The sequence below is a fragment of the Oenanthe melanoleuca genome, chromosome 6, assembly GCF_029582105.1.
Source record: "Oenanthe melanoleuca isolate GR-GAL-2019-014 chromosome 6, OMel1.0, whole genome shotgun sequence".
NCBI lineage: Eukaryota > Metazoa > Chordata > Aves > Passeriformes > Muscicapidae > Oenanthe > Oenanthe melanoleuca.
The window spans coordinates 31,726,250-31,750,123 of record NC_079340.1 but is presented as its reverse complement, the minus strand read 5'-3'; the positions used below and the strand labels follow the sequence as shown (position 1 = coordinate 31,750,123).

The following is a 23,874-nucleotide window of genomic DNA, read 5'->3' as shown; positions in this document are numbered from 1 at the left end:
GAAATTAAATACACTGTGTGTACCTTCTAAAGCAACATGGGAGGAACAATGAATGACCCTAATGTCTTCTAGAGTCCCTGGCAATCTTTGATTTCTGCACCATGCTTTATATCAAGACCAATCATGCTGAATGTATTCCTTAGCTGCAATTATCAGAATACATTATCAGTAAGATGTGGAGCTGCTAACAGGATCTGTTCCAATAAAAGATTTCCCAAATTTAGAAATTCCTTCAAATACATTCTATTTTAGGTATGTGGTCCACAAGAGAACAGTGCAGTGCTGAACTGAGGAAACAGAATAGTGTCCCTAAAGCCATCTTTACTGGAGCAGTAAATAGAATCTCACTCCTGAGAAGCAGCCCTTGCTGCAGCAGCTCAAGCAGAGAAGAGCACAGATGACAAATGAGAAAGCCCTGTCCCTATTTTCTGCAGCTCCTGAGAGTCAGCAGATGAGTGGAGGCCCTGAGGCCGGAGATTGAGACCCAGCTCCATCCTTGACTTCATTTGCTCACCAAGACTCAAAAGCTGATGAACAGGAAAGATCAGCAGACCAAATCAGGACAATCACTCCCACTCACGACTTGAAATAAAATAAAAAAAAGGAAAAAAACACAACACTTCCCTCCCCCTCAAACAAACTCCTCATCCCAAACAAGCAAATATCCCCTACCAAAATTAAAAAAACTCCAGCACGACAAATTGAAGTAGCTGCTAGCAGAGAAGCACACTAACCACCAGCTTGCTGGTTAATCCAGGATTTAGAAAAGCATTCTTAGCTCAGCCAAAAAGTATCATTTGAATGCTGAGATTATAAAGCTTTCTGAAGAAATGCAGGGAGGACAATGGATTATAAGTGCAAGACATTCTTCTACAAAGTTATCAGCTGTGCTCTGTAAGCTTCCACAGATAACAGTTTGATTATTCAACAGTGGTCTGAAGCAGAGAAGTTCCAAAACAACAATTCAACTGTGAATTTTAGTCATACAGTATCTACCCACTCATTCCAAAGTCCTTACAGGCCAGGGCAGAAGGAAAAACATACAGGTGAGTATTTTTTAGTTTTCTAATGCATGTGTCTGTCTCCTAAGGAAGACATTCCTGTTCTGCTCCAGCACTACTGTCTCATTCAGTGCCTGCCCATGGATTCTCCTCAGATGAGTTTTGTCTGTCCAATTTTAGTTCTTGCTCTGTAGGAGTCAAAAGTGCCAAGTGTAGAACTTTTATTTCCATGCAAACACATTTTTGCCACTGATAGGTAATCCTTCATGGCTGTTGCAATGATCATTCCAATCAAATACTCCAAACTGACACTTTTTTTGTGTGTGTAGATTTGTATATGTACACAGATAACAAATCAAATTTCTCATGACCTGCCCTCTTAAAACAAGTTATACCACAGCTTTGGCAAACCCAAGAATCTGGAGAAAGAAGAAATTTGATAGAAGAGTAAATTCTCTGCTGTCATATGTTATCCTTATTTTTTTTATTATTACATTAATTTCGGAAAAACATCTTGTTAAAGACTAAAAGCCATATCACCCCTTTTTGTATTTTAACCACTCCTACTGACATGGGAGAGACTCCTGTTACCACATCTGCACCTTCCACCACATCCCCCTAGACAAACACACCAAACACCACCCAAGACTGGTAGGTGGCCACTCTGAGAATCCAAATATCCACAACTGATTTCAAAATTCAAACAAATATCCCTAAAATGCTCTTTTGGTGACAGATGATCAGACCCAAATCATGTTCCAACCATCCAGCCTGTCAAGTAGTACATTTTACTACAGCCTACTACTGGGAAATTCATCATTTTAATTGTTCTTCCAGTCCCCCACCCTCAGCTGCTTATTATCATCCCACTCTTCATCAAGCCTCAGCAACAACTGAGGTCTAAGGCTGATGCTGAGGTGGTCACATGAGGTTTGGCAATGCCTTTTTCAAGCACTGAGTACTACAAGCTGCAATAAAGATCCAAATCAGTGACATGTGCTCTATGCAGCACTGCCAGTTCTGGAGGTTCATTCCCACGTCTTGCAATACTTGACATTCCTAAAAGCCCCATGTCCTAGAATTACTAAAATTGTTATATAAGCTGTCAGTTAAAAAGTACATTTCTAAATTTTGCTGATAAGTTTAAGATAAAGATCAGTTAGTGCACCCAAACCATGCAAACTGAGTATGCTTTCTAGGACTTATTTAAAAATAATAACAAAAAAAAAAACCTATATATAGAAATGTATTTTTAGGGGGAAGCATCAGGAAATTTTTGTTTGTCTAATCCAGCTCACTACTGCAGGGCTGATACTCCATGGGTATTACAAGCCTCTTTGGCCCCTCTGAGCCACAGCAAGAAAAGTTAACATTTCTCTCTACCTGTTCTACCAAATATCTACTCCACTGCAGCCACTTCAGGAGAGCAGGGAAAATTCCTGACAGCTCATTATGTGCTACCCTGCTTGCAGTGCCAGTCCATACAATCCAAGGCAGCAGTGAACAGAAAACACAGTGATATGAACCAGAAAACACCAATCTTGCCCCAGAACTATGAAGTGAATTTGCCTACATGCATCATGTCTACAATTCTGAAATTCAGTATCACCATACCAAAACGATACCTGAATATTGTTTGTATTGACAACAGAAGGTACATTCATTCCTACAAAGGCTTTGGTTTTTGTGGGATGAGGAAGAGCCTCCAATTCATTAAATCTATTTAAATAGAGCTTAAAACCCCCACTGTTTATGAGAAACATTACAGAAATATTTACTGCTGTTACAATTCCCTGCATTTCACAATGCAGAAGTGCCTCAATACTTACACAAGCAGACTCTGAATCGTGTCCTGATGCAGCACTGTGCCAGCTGGATTATTCCCCACTGACACCCACTGCATTCCCCAGACTGGTAAAATGTCAAGAAGAAGAGTGGCATTTGCCTTAAGATTGTTCCCAGAACACCCTGGAACAATCTCCAGGAGCTCAAACCCTTGTGAAGGCACAGCCCTGATTGGCTTCAAGAGCAACACAGATGCAAACACATCCCAGTGACTCAGTGCCTGCTCCTGCTCCACACAACCACAGCTTTCCTTTCAAGTGGACTTCAGAAATGCTCCTTTGCTGTTGCCCCTGAACACACCAGTCTTTGTGTGCCCCCTAAAAAAAATTTGCTTGGTCGAATGTAAAATCTCTGGCTATAGTCTGACATCCTAAGGGAGGGGACAGAATGCCAAGTGCTGTACCCAAGTCACAAGAAAATACAACTGCAAGTCAGAATTCTGCATTTACGGGTTCAACTGTGCTCCCATTTTGCAATTCAGGCATTTCCTCTTATTGGAAGACTTTCACAGCACCAGGAGCCAAGGGTTTTTTCTTCTAGTAAAGAAAGCCCTGCCTCCTACAAACAGCACAGATCAGACACTTGCAATCTTAGTATATATTAGATGATAGAAATTAAGAAGAGTATTTCAAAAGACTAAATTTAAAAAATATTAATCACCCAATTACAACTCTTACCATCTTGATCCTACTATAACTTTTACAACTTCCTTCTTTATTAGATGTCAATATTACCCTCATATAAAATAAGCCAGAATTAGCTGCTAAAACCAAACTATTTCAGCTTAAGGTGCTATTAAGTTTATTCTTTAGAACATGTAAATATTTATAGGGTTTAGTGCAATTATATAAACTTGGGAAATATTCAATATAGCTTACAAGCATTTCCAGAAAACCAAGTTCCCTAACTGCACAGTTCCAGTGGCTTCAGAACAGCCAGACAGAAAAGTTCCCAAGGAAAATACTACAGCATAGCCTTTATTTACTTCAGTATCTTTCTGATAGTTGTGGAGCAATGGCTGGCACAAGCTGCAAATGAAGCAGGCAAATTCTCTGAAGCAGACTGATGCAGGTGTGACTATCCAAAGAACAACCTGGGGATTAGGGATTTCTGGGATTCAAGGAGGCAGCAATGCCTCCAATAACCATGTCCTCCCATCTAAGCAGACTGCAAAAGGAAACATTTCATCATAAGGAGGTCATTGTGTCTCCTGTGTGGGACAATGCCTTGAACTGCTTGGCAAGAGAAGGCAAATTTCTCAAACAACCAAGTTATACATTTTAGACATAAAACAGGTCAGAGACAGAGCCCTGTGCTGCTTCTCTTCTGCCACAGATACAACTGCAAGTGCTCTGTCATATATATGCTCTCATTTCCTCATCTAAGGACTAATCTTAAGACTGGTTTAAGTGCCAGCAAGTGAGAGGCTGAACAACTGACCCACTAAAACCTAATTCTGACACCTGTAAGAATCCCTGCTCCTTTAACACAGACTACTGAGGACCTGTGGCATTCTCTGGAGCTGAGTCAGCCCTCTGACTCTTCCAGCTCTTCACCAGGGGCACATCAGGTGGCCATAAATGAAGTTTTATTGATAATAAGTGACTCACAATTTCAGCCAGGGAAGAATTTCTCCTGAAGGAAGGACTGCTTTGCAAGCAAATATGACACATCAATTGACAGAAAAGAGCAGTTGTCTGAAAAACTTATGAGCCTCTAACACACCCTTCTGTTCCTTCTCTTTTTTGATTTCCAGGGCCTCCCTTGTCAGTATTAGCACACAATCAACAGTAGGTCCCTCTCCAGGTAATGACACTGACACAGAAACTTCTGTACACTAAGGTTTTTTTGATTATTCAAGCCCAGCACCTTGCATCAGCTAAAAAAATAAGTAAATACTTCCAAGAAGACATGTGACTTAAATCTGAAGCCATCCAATGCACAAGAGGGTGACTATTGGTATATTTTGTTCCATGCAAACAGCTCTTCTCCCTACATACAATCCATGTATGTTTTGAATGTATCATTACAAGACAAAGCAGCACAGATGTAAAAACATTTTTATACCTGTCCAATCTGTCAGGGGCATCCACACCCTTGTTGCTTGTAGGGTTGTAACCTAAAGGGAGGCTGGACAGTGGAAAATCATTAAAGTTTAACAATTAAAGCCAACCATCAGTGCTTCTAAGGGAAATTGAAATAACTGGTTTTAACTAGATCATTTATACAATTATTTTTAGTATAAAATATCACAATGTTTAAGAAAAGCAGACAAGAGACCAAAGTAAAAGGGTGTTTCAGGAGTTATTTGATTTTCTGCCAAGGAGTAAGGCAGGCAGAGTTTCCCTCAGTCTCAAAGATATACACACACAAATGTAAAGCATTTATGACAGGTCAGATGCACAAGGCACAGATGACAATACACAGAGCTCTCCCAGCCAGGTGAGAGTTGTGGTCTTACATCACTGCTACCTGGCACAGCAGCCAAGTCATGCTTCCCACTATCCCAGGGGAAGAGGGAAAGAGGCTGGGCTGTCCAACTCACACAGGGACTCCTCCCCTCCAGCCACCCCACAGGCACGGTCTGCCAGGCAGTGAGTAACCCAGGCTGCACCTCCCTGAACAGTCCCAGCCCACACTGACACAGAAAGGAAAGGTGCATGACCTCTCCTGGCCTCCAGCAGCTTGTTCCCACCCATACACTTCCCACTCCTGTGGCACAGCATCAACAGAACCACCAAGGCTCAGCTGTACCCTGGATGTGATGAGGAAGCCAGTCTGAGCTTATTACACCAGCAAAAAGAAACAAAACCTCCACACCCCCCACAAAAAACATCCCCTAATCCAGGTTCACTTTCAAACACCCAGGAGGACAGAAAGGGGCAGCTGGGACGACTCTGGGTGGCAGTGCCAGCTGAAAGCACCTTGCTCATGCCAGTTCCTTCAGGCTGCCTTTATAAATATTCAGAGCAGAGCCAGGGGCTCTGCAGGACACAGCGCAGGAGGTGCCTCCGTGTCTCCCAGAGCTGCAGGGCAGCGTGGGACACAGCCCAGCCAACTCCATACCAGTGTCTGGACAGGGAGACTCTCCTTGCCCACAGGGATTCTGAAGGCCTGGGTAACATACCTGGTACTAATTCAAAAAACTAATGGCATAAAAAACAACCCTGTAGCAGAGATAAAGCAGTTGACAAAGGAAAAACTAAGCAGACATATGTAGGAAAACTAGGGATGAACTTACAGTCCTTTTAAGGATGTACTGCAAAACAAGATTCATCACAGATTGCTCTAAATATTTTGGATTTGTTTAAGAAACACACTCTTAGTGGTTTCTTTCACAGAGCTAACAAGAATGTGTGCCTGCTTGATTTGGGAGGCAGCATCCCCACAGGGAGCTCTGGCCTAAGACAGCAATACCCACCTGACTGACCTGAACCAAGAGAAGAACACATTCTTGCAGCAGGTGATAAACAGGTGGAAGAGGAAGGAAAAGGAGAAGAAATGCAGTTTACTTTTAACCTAGCAGTTCAAGCTCAGCAATTGCACTCACAACTCAAGAATCCCCAGCAGTGCCCTGCAGCAAAAACACTGTGCCAGCATCACTGTCAAATGCAGCCCTGAAGAGCCAGGAGATGGGAAGCTCCAGGGTAACACCCAAGCAAACCCTGGATGCCAGAGAGGTTTTATAGGCACAGGCACCCTCATCCATTTGTACTCCTTAAATCCACAGCCAGCTGGAACCAGCTTCACCAGGCCCCACAGCAACTCTTGGTTGTTGCACATCACATTCCATAAATCCCAGAGGCCACCAGGACTGCCTGACAGCCTCTGCCATAGGCACCATAAGTTATAGAAAAGGTAATAAACTTTAATTTAAGAATACATCAGTTCCCTCCCCTAAGAAATAAGTCACCTTGGACTTAACATTACTCTTGTTCTAGGCCACTATGGTAGAAAACATTGGTGTCATTGCAATTTCACTTTGTAATTTAAACTGGCATCTGGGGGAAGCCAGGTTATCAAGCCACACTTAGTCCAGTTTCTGCTAGGATTTTAATAAATTTTAACCACATTAATCAGTTTAAAATCTCATCCTTTTGAGAGAGAATCACTCAACAGATACATTCACTCTGAAAAAGCAAGTCAATAAGAAAAGCAACATTCAAGTACATTTGCTGGCAGAGTTTGAATGAGGGAATACCACTAATCCTTCTGATTTGGAAGGAATACCCTCCACCAAGGAAACTATTCATGCTGAAAGGCAAGAGTTGCACTCATCACATTTTATCCAGTCTGGATTTGCAAGCAATAGAAGCCTTGATGACATGTTTACTTACTGAGGTGGGAAAAAACATTAATGGATGCCTGCAACAGAACAAAAAAACCACACACACAAAAATACAAACACACCTTCTTAAATCTACTTCATACACATCTCTCTTCATGTTTCAGCTAAAAAGAACAGATCTGGAAAAGAGTGGTCTGATAGATGTTTTTTAATGAAACTTGACAATAAGTTAAAATCTAGTAAAAAGAATTTTGTACTGGAGTTGAGATGTGAAGAGGAAGTTCAACCAAACAGCTGCCCTAAAGTATCAGACATTTTCCTTGGTACCTTCTGACAGATAATATCTTCTAAGAGGAAAGAAAATAACCACTCTGCCAAGAATTCCTCCTACTCCTCTAATCTTTATTTTTAACTTCAGGGTTAACTTTAAAAGTTAACTTTTAAACATCTCTCCTACAAAAGATGGATTTAAAGCAAATGGACTCTCCACAACTGACTAAGCTTAAACTTGGAGGTTTCAGTCTGAAGCTCCCAAATCCTAACAAGGCACCAATTGTCAGATGGAGCAGGGTAACACAAACTCTTGGTCCATCAATGTTCACAAATTTACTTGGCATTTAACATGAACTTGTCCTATTTTATGATTTTGCTTGGCTAAGGACTGACAAGTGTTCAGCTCAGCTAAAACTTCCCAGGAGCTCCAGCTGGCAAACAAACAGAACTCACTAAGTCACAGTGACTCAATTGATTTCAATGGTAAAAACAGATGCTTTGGACAAAATTATTCAATTGACAGTTAAACTGGTTTAAGTATGTCACACCAAGATCACCAGCAGAAATTTAGTTTATTGCTTTAATGATACTGGTTAAACTGGTGCACTTTTCCAGCACAGATACACTACACAACAACAGAGACAAGTACAAGAGAATCCATGTAACCTCCATCAATCTTCCTAAGGTTATTCCTATTACAAGGAGTTTTTGGGGGAAAAAATGATATCTGTACCATGCAAAATGAAATTCTGAGATGAAGGACAGAGAATTAACAGCTTTGTTTGCTGGCTCCTGTCCCCCCCATCACCCCTCTCCCCCAGGAGTATTGTAGATGTTTAAGTTAAAGAAATTCATGAAAGCTTTCAGCAGGCAGCAATAACAATCAGCACACAACTGCACCTGCATTCTGCTTTTCTTATTATGATCTCTTCAGACCAAATCATTATTGCATTACAAAACTTCTATGAACATGGTTTTGGGTTTTATATACAACTATACAGTCACAAGCAACATTAAACACTTGCAAACCCACGTTCTTAAATATAAATACAACCCTTCCCACACAGGTTAAATTAGAAAGTGAGAAATAGTTTAAGTAACATTATAATAGTAAAAAAAAAAAAATCAGTTTTGAAAAGCCAGAGGCAAAAAATACCCTCAATATTTAATACAACTGCTATCAGAATGCAAGATGATTATTATTTTTTTACATATGCCCTATTTTTGTAAGGCATAGGAACAACCTCCAACAACTGATCCTTGGTATTCAATAATTTAAAAAATACCACAAAATTTCAGCTGCTTCATTTCAGAAGGAAAAAAGCTTGTAAGGGACTGAAGGTATCAGGAAATACTGAGACATCTCTTTCCAAAAGAAATTGTGCATGTCTAACTATTCACACAACACAAAAATAAACTCGAATATTTATTAGCCCAGAGAAACCAAACATAGCATACTCACAAAAACATTTACACCTGATCAAATATGTTAAACAAGGCAGCTCCACTAATTAGCTTTTTGATTACAACAACCATGAAGTGACTTTGTGAGACATTAAGGAACAGCATGACACATACTAGTAGAGCCAGAGTTTCAAATGAAGTGTTTTACTCTAAAAATAGTTGCATATTTCAAGTGTTGAACCTGCTCGTATGCTGGGGCACACGATATCTGCTTCTGGGAAGCTACAGCACAGAAGTTAACTCACAAGGTCAATAACTGAAGAAAACCCTGCTCTCACATGGCCCTGTTCTTTAACAGCACTGCGAGAATTATCCAGCATTTCCTCAGGAAAGCACTAAAATACAAAACAAAATTGGTATTTGAACGGTTTTTGAAGCAGCTGACTACAAAAATACTTTCAGAAAGCCTGTAAACATTTACAACACAGTATGTGTATTAATGCAACATTATTACTTTCAAGGTCAGTATTACACATGCAGTTTCTTGGAGCTACATATTTTGGTGTTATTTTTAACATCTGACAGAGCATCTTGTACTGTTGCAAGCTCTACACTGTTTACAAATACTCCCAAGCTGCAGCTGCTGACTCCACAGAGCATGTCTTGCCATAGCAAAAAGAGTAATTTTAATTATCCAGCAATGGCATTTTTACAGTACTATATGCCTTCATGTTTTGTAGGTTGGCTTTGTAATTTTTACACCTTTTGACAATTACATGGAACAGCAGGATTTGATTACAAGACTATCCATTTCTACAAAAGGTCAAAAAAGTCCAAGTACACTTGAGAGACACGTCTAACCCTGTTCAGATTATGGATGAACTTCACAGCCTCTCTTAGCAGGTGCTATTTCAGGAACCTCTACATTTGGCTTACTTTTTTAAATGGAAATGCAGAGATAAAAAAAGCTGTTTTGAAATCAAATGCCAAGTTTCTGTTTTAATTCTTCATTTTCCCAAAATACTTAACCACCAGCACAAGAGCAGAAGGTAGCAGTAAACAACTTACCCACACAAGCATTTAGGAACAGCCAGTCAGTCTTTTTCATTCTATTTTTTATTTGCTTTAGTTTTTTGAAGTCAACTTCAAGCTCCTCCTTGCTGCCAACAGCTCCAGCCAATTCAATTCTTTGGAAGTCCATTTTCACATCAGATTCACGTTTGGTTGTTGGTGGAGATCTTCTTTGGCTATTTCCACTACTACAGCTGCCCCTCCACCGAGCCCTGTCTTGCTCATTTATGATGGAAGAAGCCTCTTCTGTGTCTGCCAGTTCTATTGCTTCGATGTTGTTGGGTCTGGGGTGGTCACATACAACACATTTCCTGGCCTTGGCCCAGTTTTCATATGTACAAACAGAACAAGTCCAGTGCTGAGCCCTTGTGTTTAGTTTATTTCTGTCATTGTACTCCTCACAGGGATCCACGGAAAAAGGGACAGGTCTGGAGCCAGAGCCTGAGGACTGAGGAGACTCCGTGGGACTCCTGGTCCTGCGCTGGGACAAGCACTGGGTGCACCTTATAGCTCTTGGCCAGTTCAAGTACGTGCACATGTGGCACGACCATTTATTTGCACTTTCCATACTGTAGGATGATTTAACCCTTGGTCTTGCACTGGAATCCGGGCAGATCAAAGGACTGCTCCCTCCTTCAGTGCTCGTAGGATCCCAGTCCCTCCCGATGTCGCTGGAGCCACTTTTGAAAGGATCTTCTGTGATAATTGTTCCACTGGGTCTCTGGGCACGACACATGGTGCACTTGATTGCAGAAGGCCAATTCTCATATGTACAATACTCACAGGCCCATTTAATTCCACGCTCTGTCATCGTGCACTCCTTGAAATGAACGGCGGCGGGCAGAAAGCTAAGGAGGCAGAACACACCATCAGTACACAGTGCCAGCAAGGAGCTGCTCAAAACAACATGAATGAGATTTAACCCAGGGCATATAAAAATCAGGCTGGGCAAACTGACAGTCTTTCTTATTTGATATTATTATAACATCTAAAATCACTATGAAAAGGGTAAGACTTAACCTAGTGACATTTTACATGCAAAATTCAGGATTTACTAAAAAACCTCAGTCTTGAACTTCTGAAATTCTTCAAATTTGCACAGAGACTTCCAAACAAATTCAGAATATACACTAAGCACTGAGAATACTGGAGAAGAGACCAGTACAGGTACAGAAACAAGTTATAAATATTAAATTATTAAAATAAAACTTGATATGAATACAGCAGTACAAGAAAAGGAACACAGAGTCTAGGTCCTGTAATAGGCCTTACAGGATTTGGAAGGAAGAAGTGTATCAGGCAGTTCTTTCAGAAAAGGAGGGTGTTGGAATTCACATAAAATAATTTGAAAATTTTAGAAATGTGCTTAATCAAGACTAGGTCTTGACTGGACATCACCATACCAGTAGTTACCAAGTGAAAATGCCACTTGAAAGCAAGCACAAGCTGTGTGTGTTGGCAGGCTAAAATAGTATTTTCATGCAACAAATTCAGATTTCAACCCAATTCCAACTCACTTTTTCTCTAATGAAGAGGGGATTCTGTCTTCATGCTGGCTCAGACCTTTTCTTCAGATTGCCAAATATCAAGGATGAGACTAAGCAGATAACTATTCCTGTAAACAAAATGAAAATAGACTCATTATAGGTTTCCTACTGGACCTGAGTAACCAGAAAGTTAATTATTAAATGCCACACCTATTCTAATCCCAACTTACTTGGTTAAATCCAGTCATGACCTGCTGAGGCCATGAGAGACTGGTTAAAATATACCAATATTTATAAAAAAACAGTAGCCACACAAGTGGTTAATCTGTTGAAGTAAAAGAAATAAAACCAAGCAACAAATTCACACCAAAACATCCACAAACACTCTTACTGCAATCTGAAACTCTGGATGAGGAAGGCAGAAAAAGCTTTGTGCAGAGAGCATAATAGAGGGAAAGGGTGAGGCAGGCAGATAAAGGACAAACAGACAAACGTACACAGCATTTTCTCCCTTAGCCCAGAATAGTTACCCAGCCTGTAAAACTCAAGAAAGTGCTGGTTTGAAGAATGCAAAACTGATTAAATACAACTTGTCACATCACTTGACTGACACTTCTTATCACATTGCAACTCTCTCAGCTAACAAAACCACCCAGAGCCTAGGAAATTAAAAGTCACAAGGTGCACAACAGGATTGAATTCAAAACTAGAAACATCAAGCCAAAAATTAGTTAACACCTGTTCCCCAAATAGCCAATGTTTTACAATTAGTACATTCTTCACTGAAATACCTTTACACACATCTTGCTCTATCAAGGCACAGATAAAACTTCTACTTCAACCTGTCAGCCTTATTGCTGCCATCTCCTCCTGAGGACTCCTGCACAGAACAGGGTTTTTTCCAAGAGCTCAAGTGATCTATTCAGCAGATCAGGTGGCTGCATGAATGAGGGGCTATCGCATGGCTGGGACAGAGGAGAGGGCAGCACTATCCTCTTCCACAGCAATCCATATTTATGCTGCAGGAAAGCAATCAGGAACACAGAAAGCTCTCTCATAAGGCTTAGGTTCCATAGTACTGGTTTTAACAGCCTGCAGAGCACTTCACTCCCACCTCTATGCTATAAACTGTGTCAGACTGAGGAATGTGCTGAAAAGGCAATCAGATTTCCTGCTGCTTCCCCTCCACCATTCCTGACAGATGTCCATGCCCACTTATAATGGGGGAAAAAGGAGCTGGACCATACCAGGTGCCCCATACCTGTGACAAAGTAAGCGAAAAATGCATACATATATACAGGAAAACAAAGTTAATTTGATTTTACTAAAGGTGACTTTGTAAAGAAGACTTTTTGGGAATTTTAAGGATAAAAAGTTTTCACTACTTTGCCAAAACACCTCCTATACACTAGACACTAGGTTTATCTATTCCATTTGGTCAAAGTTTTTCCCCCCAATTCTCAAAATAAGGTTTTTAATTACTTTCTTAATAAGCTTCTTCTCTCTAGAAACAGAGGGGTTTTTTTAGGAATCAATGCTCTGTAGTTAGAAACACAGGAGAGTTGAACAGGGTTTTCAGAACAGAGAAGGCAGGAGCACCTGCCCACTGCTACCAACAGATTGTGCCACCAAGGACCACCAAAAGTGGCTGTCCCAATCCTCCAGTGATTGAGAACAACTCCTGCAGGAGCAGGAGTGATACCTCTCATGAAACCCACAAAAAGTGTGTGATGGGTATCTGTAACTGCACATGGGTTCTTCCCTGCCCTAGTTTGTCAGGCCTTAAACAAAGCAGTTCCCACTGCAGACAAATCCCAACCCACATTTGGAAAGGGGCATGAAAACAAGGCATCATCTGTCTTAGTGATATTATGACTGGGAATGGAGATTGCAGCTCAAGCTGGAAAGCAGCTGACTATAAAAACAATCTAAACAAGTACTGAGATACTACTTAGGAAACAAAATAGCCCAGGACATCCCATATTACAGGAAAGCTTTCATACACATCACAAGATCAGCTTTTTAGCTGCAATTATCTTCTGTGCCCCTTAAAAAGCAGATGCTCTCAGACATAATTCTTAGAGAGGCTGAGTATCTGCAGCTCTGAAAGCCTCTGAGATATGAGCTCACCACCTCCAAACACAAGACCTCGGGTTATTATGAAGTAAAGAAGATAAAAAGGCTCAACAGAGCAATGCAATTTCTCTTCCTTGACAGCTCTGCCAACACCAAGTACAGTGAGGAAATTCAGCATTGGGTTTTTTTCACTTTTTTTACTTGATCTGACCTCCAGTTCTACTCCCCACAGCAGCTACCCATGGATGGGTCTGGTGGGAGCAGAGCTGGAGGTCAGAGACACCAGAGCCATTCAATTTTGTTTACATCAGGAACTGCAGTGACAAGACAAGGAAAAATGGCTTCACATTAAAATGGAGTAGGTTTAGATTAGGAAGACATTGTTCCCTGTGAGGCTGGGGAGGCCCTGGCACAGGGGGCCCAGAGAAGCTGTGGCTGCTCCTGGATCCCTGGAAGTGGCCAAGGGGCTTGGAGCAATGGGATAGTGGAAAGTGTCCCTGCCCATGGCAGGGGATTGGAACAAGATGAGTTTTAAGGTCTCTTCCAACCCAGACCATTCTGTGATTCTATGATTTACTGGTGATACAGCATCACCATCCAGCCACAGCAGTTTGAAGCTTATTACATTTTTTTCCAATTATTTCTTTGACTCTGTTTTCAAGTCAACTTGTTATTTTAGATTCCTCACAGAGGAGAAGCTGAATCATGGAGTGCCTCCTCTGACAGAGAAATAGCAACACAGTGACTGTGAAGTGCAGGTGCATGCCTTTATGTCTAAAAAGCATGAGCAGACAAGAAATTAAAACCCACAAAACTTCAAACAAATTCCAGTTGATCAGTTTACACAGTGTGCTGAGTATCTTCTGGACACACTTGGGAGAGTAACTCAATACAGTGAAGAGAAAAGATACTAAGTTCTGATAAATAAGGAATAAAAAAAACCAAAAAACAAAAAACAAATCAAAACCTTATCAGATCAGCCTTTTACTACATACAGTCAGTTGTAAAAGGTGACCTAGAATAGCCAGAAATTTGTTTCTTGCTTTGCTATAATTTTTAAAAACATTCTTCTTTTTCACTGCACACAAATACACAAAACAGCTCACAAAAATTGGGAAGAAACAATTAAGTTCTCAAATATCCCTTTTATGACAGGATATATTACACTCCTCTCCTCAATTTAATTATTTGCTCTGTCCAGAAGTTGTTTTTCCTTTGGCTCAAAGAAGGAACAATATGGAGCTCCATTTCATTAAGCTATCAAGCCCTCCCTGTAAACAGGCCAGCTGCTGATTTAGACCAGTCTACACCACAGATTTTTTGCTGGGATGGTGCTGGCATCTGTGCTGGCTGAAACCTTACGTAATTCCACCGATCAAATCAGTGTTCCCACCTCGAATTCATTTTGTTCATGTCTAGGGATTTTCAAATCAAACTGCTTCTGTGTTTACAGGGAAAAAGGGAGCTCAAGGTGCCAGCTTCAGCCTTCAACAAGACTTGTAAGGCAAATCAAGAACCACCCTCCTTCTCCCCTTGCAGCTGCCTCTCATAGGCTGCTCCAAAAAGAAAGGCAGGCTGGTTTCTTTATTTTAGAAATACTAAATCAACTTTTCAGATGAACAAAATAAGCAGAAGTACCTTTTTCTGAAAGAAAAGGATCTCTACAACCAAATGCAGAATCTGTTAATTCAGCACTTTCAGGAGTACAGAAGTAAAACCTTTCACACATCCTAGCCTATTTTTCCAAGGTGGACATTTACTGACTTTCTTCTCTTGCTTTACCAAATTTACTTTACCTTCAGCTATTTGCTCTTGTATATTAAAAGCAGAAAGCTTGAACTTGGGCTTCTGATGGAAACTAACAATAAGCTCCATTGTCATCTCCCCAAAATTAATTTTAATAAAATTAAGAACCCTGACCCTGTCAATGGAACAAGCAGATCAGATCAGCACTGAATCTGGAAGCTTTGCAGTAATATCTATGTATTATAATAAAGAATGGAAAGATTACTGTGAAGCCACAAACACAGGAGCATTTTCTGCATTAGCCCAAACACACTGAAGCAAGGAATTTAATAAACAATCATAGTTTTCTTTGGTTGTTAGGACACTTCTTTAAAAAAGCAACAATTCAGTCCCAAACAGAGCAGCAAAAAGGAGAAAACACTCTGTCATCTCAGCAAAAGAGCATTGAAATAATTTTCCACAAGCTGCTCTATGAGGTGGGGGTTTTACTTAGGAAATGTTGATTTCCTTAAAGAACACCAGCTGGCTGTTAGCAGTGCCAGCAGCAGGAACTGGACCCAGACTGCAGCAGCCACAGAATGCAGAAACCCTTCTCACCAAACAGACACAAGCACGATTGGGAGGCTTCTGTCAAACAGCATCATCCTTCCACCCTCAGCAAGAGAGCTGCTCCAAAACACACCCAGATCACCTCTGGCTCTCCTGACGAGTGGAACTCCTCCTTGCTCAGTCAAAACTGGCAAAAATCTGAATTCCAATAAAGACCAAATCACTCCCATGCACATCACAACATAATCTACAGCATCAATGAGGCATGAGAAAAAAAAACGAAAATATTTTAGTTAGAACTGAGTAATTATTTACACTGTAGCATGTTAAGTGACTTCTAATATTTTCTTCAGTTCTGAGAGTCCAGATCACCAAAAATACTCCTTACTGCAGATTTTTAGGTATGACCTGCCTCACTACCTAAAACTTTTCATCCTATTAGTGGGGAATGAGTTAAAATCCAGAGACCTCAGCTCTCACATAGAAACAGTGCAAGAAACACAGTTCTCTTAACCAAAAAAAGCAAGAAAGTAAGAATTAACTTCTGAACACATTCAGAAGTCTGTTCATTGGGTGAATTCAGATGGGTTTCATTTACATAAAATTAATAAAAAATTGTTTTCATTCTGCTTTATGGATTCGTATCTCATTTCAAAGCATCTTAAATCTACTTTATTAGGTATTTATGGTATTCAGAAAAATTATGCTGATTTTGCTTCAGCTTTCTTTTCAATGTTCTATTCACACTTCCAACCCAACTGCTGACTTTTCATAAGCAAAAGAATTTATATGCAGTTTTAATGCAAGAGGATGTCCAATTTTGCTAATGCTCCATGCACTAAGAAGGAAAACATCCAGGAGGTTTCTGATCTCTGGAGACATCTGAAATACAAGACTGAAAATGAACTTTATGATTAGGTCTACAACTTAATGTAAATGGATGCTTTTGCAAAAGCTGGAAACTCATTACAGAATTAACAGATATTTGAAAATAGTAAACATTTTCTCTTTTTGCAATCTTTTTTTTATTTTAATGTTTATCTCTAGACACATTTCTGTGCTTTTAGCCACTACAGTCAAATCTCTTGTGTAACTTGCACAGTGCAAGTTTGCATTTTATTCATTACTCATCTCAAGTCAAACTCCATCTAGCTCTATTAAATTTGTGACTAAAAGCTAGGAAAACCTTAACTGCTGAAAACAACCTATAAAAACACAGGAGCAGCAGCTTGCAGTTCAGTTCTCTTTCTTTGTCAGGGTTGCTTTTTTGTTTTGTTTTAAGCTCAACTAAAAGTGAATGACTGTCCAGATGAGACGTTACTGCACATTAGGATGGACTAAATACAACCAACTGCTCAGAAACCAACACCATTTGGGCAAGCAAGAGTAAGCAGTTTAACAGTTACATAATGCACAACATCTCCCACACAACACTAATCAAAACCCAAGCAAAATGACTTAAAATAATGAGCTATGATAGAACATTTGCATAAATACAGCCAGCAGCATTTTATGAATTTGACCATGAACAGCAACAGATGAATAACTGACTTAAGATCTACAGTAACAAACACACAATAAAACTACAGAACTGTTAAAACTTCATTTTAAAAAGACATTAGCCTTGGACAAAGTACAGAAGTAGAACAAGATGTTTCTTTATAAAAAGTGAGGTCAAACACAAAAACAGTTTATCTGTGTTTAGACTGTGCCTCAAACACCAGACCCATTTTTGTTTAGCTCTCAGCCAACCTCACACACAAAGAGGAAAACCAGATCTCATGCTCTGACTGAAAACACACTGTGGAGGCAGACATCAAAACTTTGAAAAGCTTAAACCTGTCCAAGAGCAGGAACAGTACACCAAGACTTGTACATTTTCTAGTAATTACCCCTGGACTCCTCAATACTGCATGACCATAAAGTAGAGCAGGGCTGCACACGCAGTCACCATTTAGAAAAAAACCACCTGCCTCCAAATGAAACATGGAAACACACACTCAGCATCCACTACTGGGCAGTTTGCTCCTAATTAATGCCAAGGCACATTCAAATACAGCCAAGGACTGTCTTTGGTACAAGCATTTGCAACAGGAATACACTTCAGGCAAGTCCCAGCTCAAGTGAGCCAAACAAACTGCACTCATTTTATGCAGTTCTTCCTAAAATGCTGGCAAGGCAGCAAAGTATCAAAAAGAGGGAAGAAGAAAAAATAGTAGCAAAAATGGTATTATCACAGCACACAAAGTCCACCAGTGTGGATGTTGCTGTTTAACACAGTGCAAAGAACTAGTGTCAAATATCACAGGGAAAACAAATCCAAACTCCTTCTACAGACAGAGTGATACCAGTTCATTTTTTTAAAATCTTTTTTTTTTTTTTTTTTTTTTTTTGACAGTATGATTAGTAATCTGTATTTTAGTCATAATCCATATCTCTGAGTTAATCACTGCAAGGTACTCTGCACTCCTGGAAAGTTTCAGAGTAACAGCTCTAAAACTGTAATAACAGGTTCTGGGGTGGGAGTAAGTTTCTACTAAAGGCAACACTGAACAACCGTCTTTAAATAAACCCTTTAAAAGCCATGAGGTGACAATTCTTTTTATCCCTGCCAAGCTAAACAGTAATGGGGAGAAACTAAGAAAGTAACGAGCCCAGCAGCCCATCTCAGTCCTTCAGCAAGATAAAAATGAGCTTCTCAGCAGGCACCCAGTAAGGGGAAGCCTTTGCAGGTAAAGCCTAAAGCCAATGGTCCATCTGTCAGAGGGTGTCAGTGACAACCAGAAGTTGGTCAGGACAAAACACCCCTGACTTAACAGGGCAGTGAGAACCAGTAAAAACCAAAAGTGCATCAACCCAAGACCTGTAGATTGAGGCTATTCCAGGGGAGCACTGAAATAACAGAAAGGAATAAATCTCAGTTGCCTCTATAGATCTCTGCTTAGATACTGGGAAGATGACTGGAGACTCAAGGAAAACCTTCAAGCCCATTAGCCTGAGAGATGCACAAGTGAAGCTCCCATTTATGGTCCCAATAACCACAAAAAACAAGATTGTCTCATAAACCATATTTCATAAAGCAAACTTCCTAATTTTTGCTGGAATTATACACATTTATGAGATTTATGACAGATGTTCTTCTTCCCAGATAATCAACTGATTGCACCAAGAACCACAGTGTACCTATATAAGTGTGTGTGAATTCAAATTGACTAAAAGATTACTGGTCAAAATACTTCTAATACATTGGGAAAACAAAACAAAAAACAGATCACTCAATTTTTCCTTACAGAGTCACATAAATCGTGGTTCTGACAGTTTTCTTTAGCTCTGGAACCCCAACTCCTGAATATCTAGTAGTTACCAAGAAATCCAACATACCTGACCAAAGTTTCTTCATGCCACAAGCTCCTCAGTAACCCCTTTCTCTCTTTTATTAGAAACAGCTTCTCAGGACAAGATGCTAAATCAAATTGAAGTCAAAGAACCACACAGAGGGTTTTTAAACCTTAACATTTGATTACAGAAGAAATGGCAAATATAACCCAAATTAAACAGCACTGTGTCTTGGCTTCTGGCACAGTGGGAGGGAGGGGAAGAGGAGAAGACTGCAGCCTCTTTCTCACAAGTCACAGTTCCAGACACAAGCCCTACTTCCACAGCCCTATTTACACGTGCCAAAGCAGACAAGTCCATCCTTCCAGCCCCCCGCATTCCCTGGACAGCAGGTTAAATTTCTGCTTTTCACTTTGTATCTAGTTCTCTGTACTTTAGGCATTTTCAGCTCAGTTCTGAACTTAAAGACAATCTTAAATCCTGTGTCTCCTCCAGCATTTTTCTTAGAAGTAATAACTGTCCTTAATTTAAAATTTGCAAGCCATTCTCAGCAAAAAAAAAAAAAATCCAACTTAGTAGACCGTGATAATAAATAAATAAACAAGCAAACAAACAAAACCAACAACAATAAATCACACAGTAGTATCCTTGTCTTAAGAACAAGCAGAATAGATTACATCAGGACAAACCCAAATAAGAAAAGGAAAAAATGCCAACTTAATTATATCTCCTGTACAGTAGAAAATGCACAAGGACTGCAAATTTGGTTGCTTCCTAGGCAAGATGCTCTGTACATACCAATCACTACCAACCTTTCCACTGTATTACCTCCCATGCTCCTTGCAAAAAATCTACTATTCCTTCTGCTTTCTTGAACCAGGGAATCCACATCAGTCCCTCTTGAATGCAGTTCCCTCTTCAAACATCACTGCCCTCATTCCCTGCTGCATCCCCTCCACACCTCTCCTCTCCCTGGTCTCCACCAAAGTGAATTTCTGCATAAATAGGACGTTAGCACAGGAAAAAAAGTTGTTTTGAAAAATGTCAGGTGGACGCTACTCCAGTTTGAGTACAGAGCTCCTGAACACCTGCCTATGCCACGAAAAAAGGAACACAAAATCATAAATATTATTATAATTGACACACTCTCAGAACTGTTGAAGTATGACAGTTCTTCTTTTAAAGCATGTTAACTGCTAGACCCCAAAGAGGTAATTATTAATCTTGCACATCAAGAAAGTTCCAAAAGAATTAACTACACAGAGCAGCTGTGCTCCAGCCACTGATGATGCAAAAATGAGCACAGTCACAACCCTGTGCAAGCTGAAGCAACGACAGCTACACAAGAAATGCCATGAAAAGTACCAGGAAAGTGCCTGGATCCCAAATGTCTGAAATCTTAACTTGAAGACAGACATATTTTAAGGTGTAACAGATTCCATTCAACTGACATTACAAAGTTACAATTATCTATGTTACTAAACTGATTTTTCCAAGCTACACCATCTGACAAGGAAAATGGCAAACTCTTCATTAGCTATGTTAAAAAAAATTCTCTTTTCAACTTAGCCTTGTTTCCCTCCTCATACATAGTACTATTTTTAAAAAAATTAAAAATTAAGAACTCTGTAACAGCTAAGCCAGCCATTTTCAGTTGCCAAACTAAAGTTTAGTTCCATTTTAGTACCAGGAGACTGGGGATCATAATTCAGGCAGTTAAACTGAGGATTACTTGTTGACATCAATTTTGAACAGTCCAAAATAACCCAGTCTTCAAATTTTGAGGGGAGGAAAGCGCATGAGATTACTAAGGAACTGGCAGTAGCAGTTTAAATGCTTTGCTGTGATTAGCAGAGAGAATATCACGACAAAGAATGGATTGATCTGAAGTTGTGCTAGAACTGGTATGGCAAAGAGAAGCTGAAAAGAGAAACATTAACACCCAAGTTAATACCACATGAAGGAGCCAGTAAATCTCACTTTAAAGTGCCTGAGAGAACATTTGATTATTTGATTGACTGTATTAAAAATAACCTCCCATTCAATCAGTAAAGTATTTCCTACTTACACTTCTGACTTATTTACAGATCCTTCTTGCAAAGGGCACCAAAGATGAGTGGGAATTCCTGTCCCTGAGGAATTTACAGGTCAAACAACATACAATGAGAGCAGCCACACACAAAGCTTGAAATGTCCCCTTGACCTATTCTGAGCTGGAATTAGTCTCCAATTAAAGTCACGCTTCTGTGATGAACCCGTTGATGCTTTTGTGCCACTCAGCATTCCAATTACATTAATATTTGTAATTATACTTCTGAGAAAATGCTAATGGACACAACTCCACAAGAACAGATCACAACCTCGCCACTGTCACCCCACCTGCCTGCACTGGCTCAAGCAGCAGAAGGAAAGCAAAGGTAGCAATTTCTTTTTCCTTCAAGAGAACTACACCAGATAATTAGAGTTTCACAAATCCCACTAAATGCAATGCATCCAAAGGCTTTATTCTCTTTGAATGCTGTGACAGACTTAAACCAGAGGTGATCTTTCACATATGGCATTCCAGACTCCACATGCTGAGACATCAATTCAGCTTGGCCTTCGGAAGGAGGCCAGCAAGAGTCCCAGAACATCTCCCTGCTCACCTGTTTCCCCCTCTCTGAGTAACTATTGAAAAAGGGGGGGAAAAAAACAAATAAGCCTCACAAATCTCTTCTGTGATACCGATAAGCAGATGGAAAAACAAAACTAATTACAACAGATCCCTCCTGAACTACTGTTAAAAGGCTCTGCTCACAACAGAGCAAACTCTAATAGAAGAAAGAGGGACTTAACACACAGAAGACATCTCACCTTTCAATTTTTGCACCAACAAATGCATCAAAGCACTACACTCACATGCCAGCTCCACCACTTGTGACACCGCAGGCAGCTGGTGAGCAGAGACTGTTCAATCACAGCACAAAGCCCGTCAAACAACGTTTGTTTACTACATCAACCCCCAAGAATTCCAGAAACAGTTGTTATTATTGCCATGGCTGAAAGTCACCGTGGCAGCAGAAAGTTCTCAGCAGCCGGGCTGTGCCAGCCCTGTAGGACACCCGGATCCATCTTCTCCATCATTTCTGCCACCCGCTGCTCCCAAGGGAGCGGTGGCTGCTGTGGGGACAGGCTGATTCTGTCACTCCCAAGGAAGGACTCACAGACACATCCAAAGGACTCACAGACACATCCCTGACCTCCGCAGACGAGTTTATCTTATCCTGCCAGGAAGCTGCTGCAGTCTGGGACCGTGAAGGCAGACAGGGAGGCGCTGGCAGCGTGGATTACCAAGGTCTGCCTCGCTCCTTAATCCAACTTTCCTAATTTTTATTTAGACTTCGATTCTTCCCAAAGACGAGCTCGATTTTTAAATACTTCTCACACTGTACTTTACTTCTGATAAAGCACTGACAATAGGGGATCACAGAACCACAGAATGAATCACAGAGAGGTTTGGGTTGGAAGGGACCTTAAAGATCATCTTGTTCCAACCCCCTGCCATAGGCAGGGACACATTCCACTATCCCAGGTGGCTCCAAGCCCCGTCCAACCTGGCCTTGGACACTTCCAAGGATGGGATAGGCAACATCCTGGAAGTTCTGCTACCCAAAATCCACGCACAATCCATCACTCCCATCACCTACTCCAGCACCGCGTGCAGATCCACACAGGCACATCCGAACACGAACAAAATCAAGCCAGGAGGGTGGGAAGAAGTGGGAGGGAGGCAGCACAGGCATGATCTCACCCAGGCAAACCAAGGCACCATAGCTCGGGGTCCGGAGCAGCAGCCACAGGAGAAAAAAATCCGAGTTTCCTGCCTTTGTACGGAGGCTGTGCCAGGCTGCCTGCCCCCAGCAAACCGTTCCACGCGGGGCAGCGATCGCAGCGGGATCCGGAGCCGCCTCCTCACAGCCCCCCCCGACCCCGCGGCGGGTCGGCTCTGGCTCGGCTCGCCCCCGTTCCCCCCGCGCTCCCTCGTCCTGCAGCGCTGCCCAAGGAGGGCAATGAGAGCACAGGGGCTTTACCTCTCCACCGGGATCCGTCCCTCAGTCCCTCAGGAACACGCTCGGAGCACTGGGAGCCGCCTGCGCCCCGCGCCGCCCCCCCCCCCTCCCGCGCTCTCCCCCCGCTCACGACATGGTCTCTCCCGAGGCGCCGCGGCTGCCGCGGCCGCGGGCGCTCCCACTCAGCGCGGCGGGGGGGGGGAGGCTCTGCCCGCGCTCCTCTAATGGCGGCGGCCGGAGCGGCCCAAAGCAAAATAAACCCCCGCACGGCCGAGCCGCACGTCAGCGCGGCCTGCCGCTCTGCGCGCCGCCCATTGGCTGCTCCAGCTCCCGCATTCCACCAATGGGCGGGCGGCTCTTTGCGCAGAGCGGTGATGTCATCGCTGCCGCGGGGTGCGGCGCGCAGGGCGGCCGCCAGGGGGCGCTGTCCGTGCCGCCCCTCAGGGCGGGACCCTCGGGGGGATCCGCGCTCCCCTTCCCGGCCCTTCCCGCTCCCTTTCCCGGCTCTTCCCGCACTCCCCCAGGCCCCTCGGCACCCCGCCACCTTCCCCCAGCCAAACGTGCCCCTGGGTCGCCGGCGGTAACGCGCAGAGCGTTGTGGAGTGGAGAGAGCATCCTCCCCGTGGCTCCCCATCCACCACGGACATGGAGTTTCCTGTGGGAACAATCCCTCCAAAAACCCTCCTTGTGGTGGCACGTGGGCAGGCAGCAGCAATGGAGAGTAGCGCTTTGTGGCAGCTGGTCACAGC

General features: G+C 41.9%; 1 protein-coding gene across 1 annotated transcript in view; it reads right to left on the bottom strand.

Moving 5' to 3' along the window:
* The window catches only part of ZRANB1 (zinc finger RANBP2-type containing 1), a 40,019-nt gene extending 16,626 nt beyond the window's left edge, over window positions 1-23,393 (bottom strand). Inside the window, exons 1-3 of the mRNA XM_056494576.1 lie at window positions 23,147-23,393; window positions 11,400-11,497; window positions 9,880-10,730 (exon numbers count right to left, since the gene is read on the bottom strand). Of these exons, the coding sequence (XP_056350551.1) occupies window positions 9,880-10,693 (814 nt within the window). The 5' untranslated portion in view covers window positions 10,694-10,730; window positions 11,400-11,497; window positions 23,147-23,393. The remainder of the gene's footprint in view (window positions 1-9,879; window positions 10,731-11,399; window positions 11,498-23,146) is intronic.
* Between the last annotated feature and the right edge of the window lie 481 nt (window positions 23,394-23,874).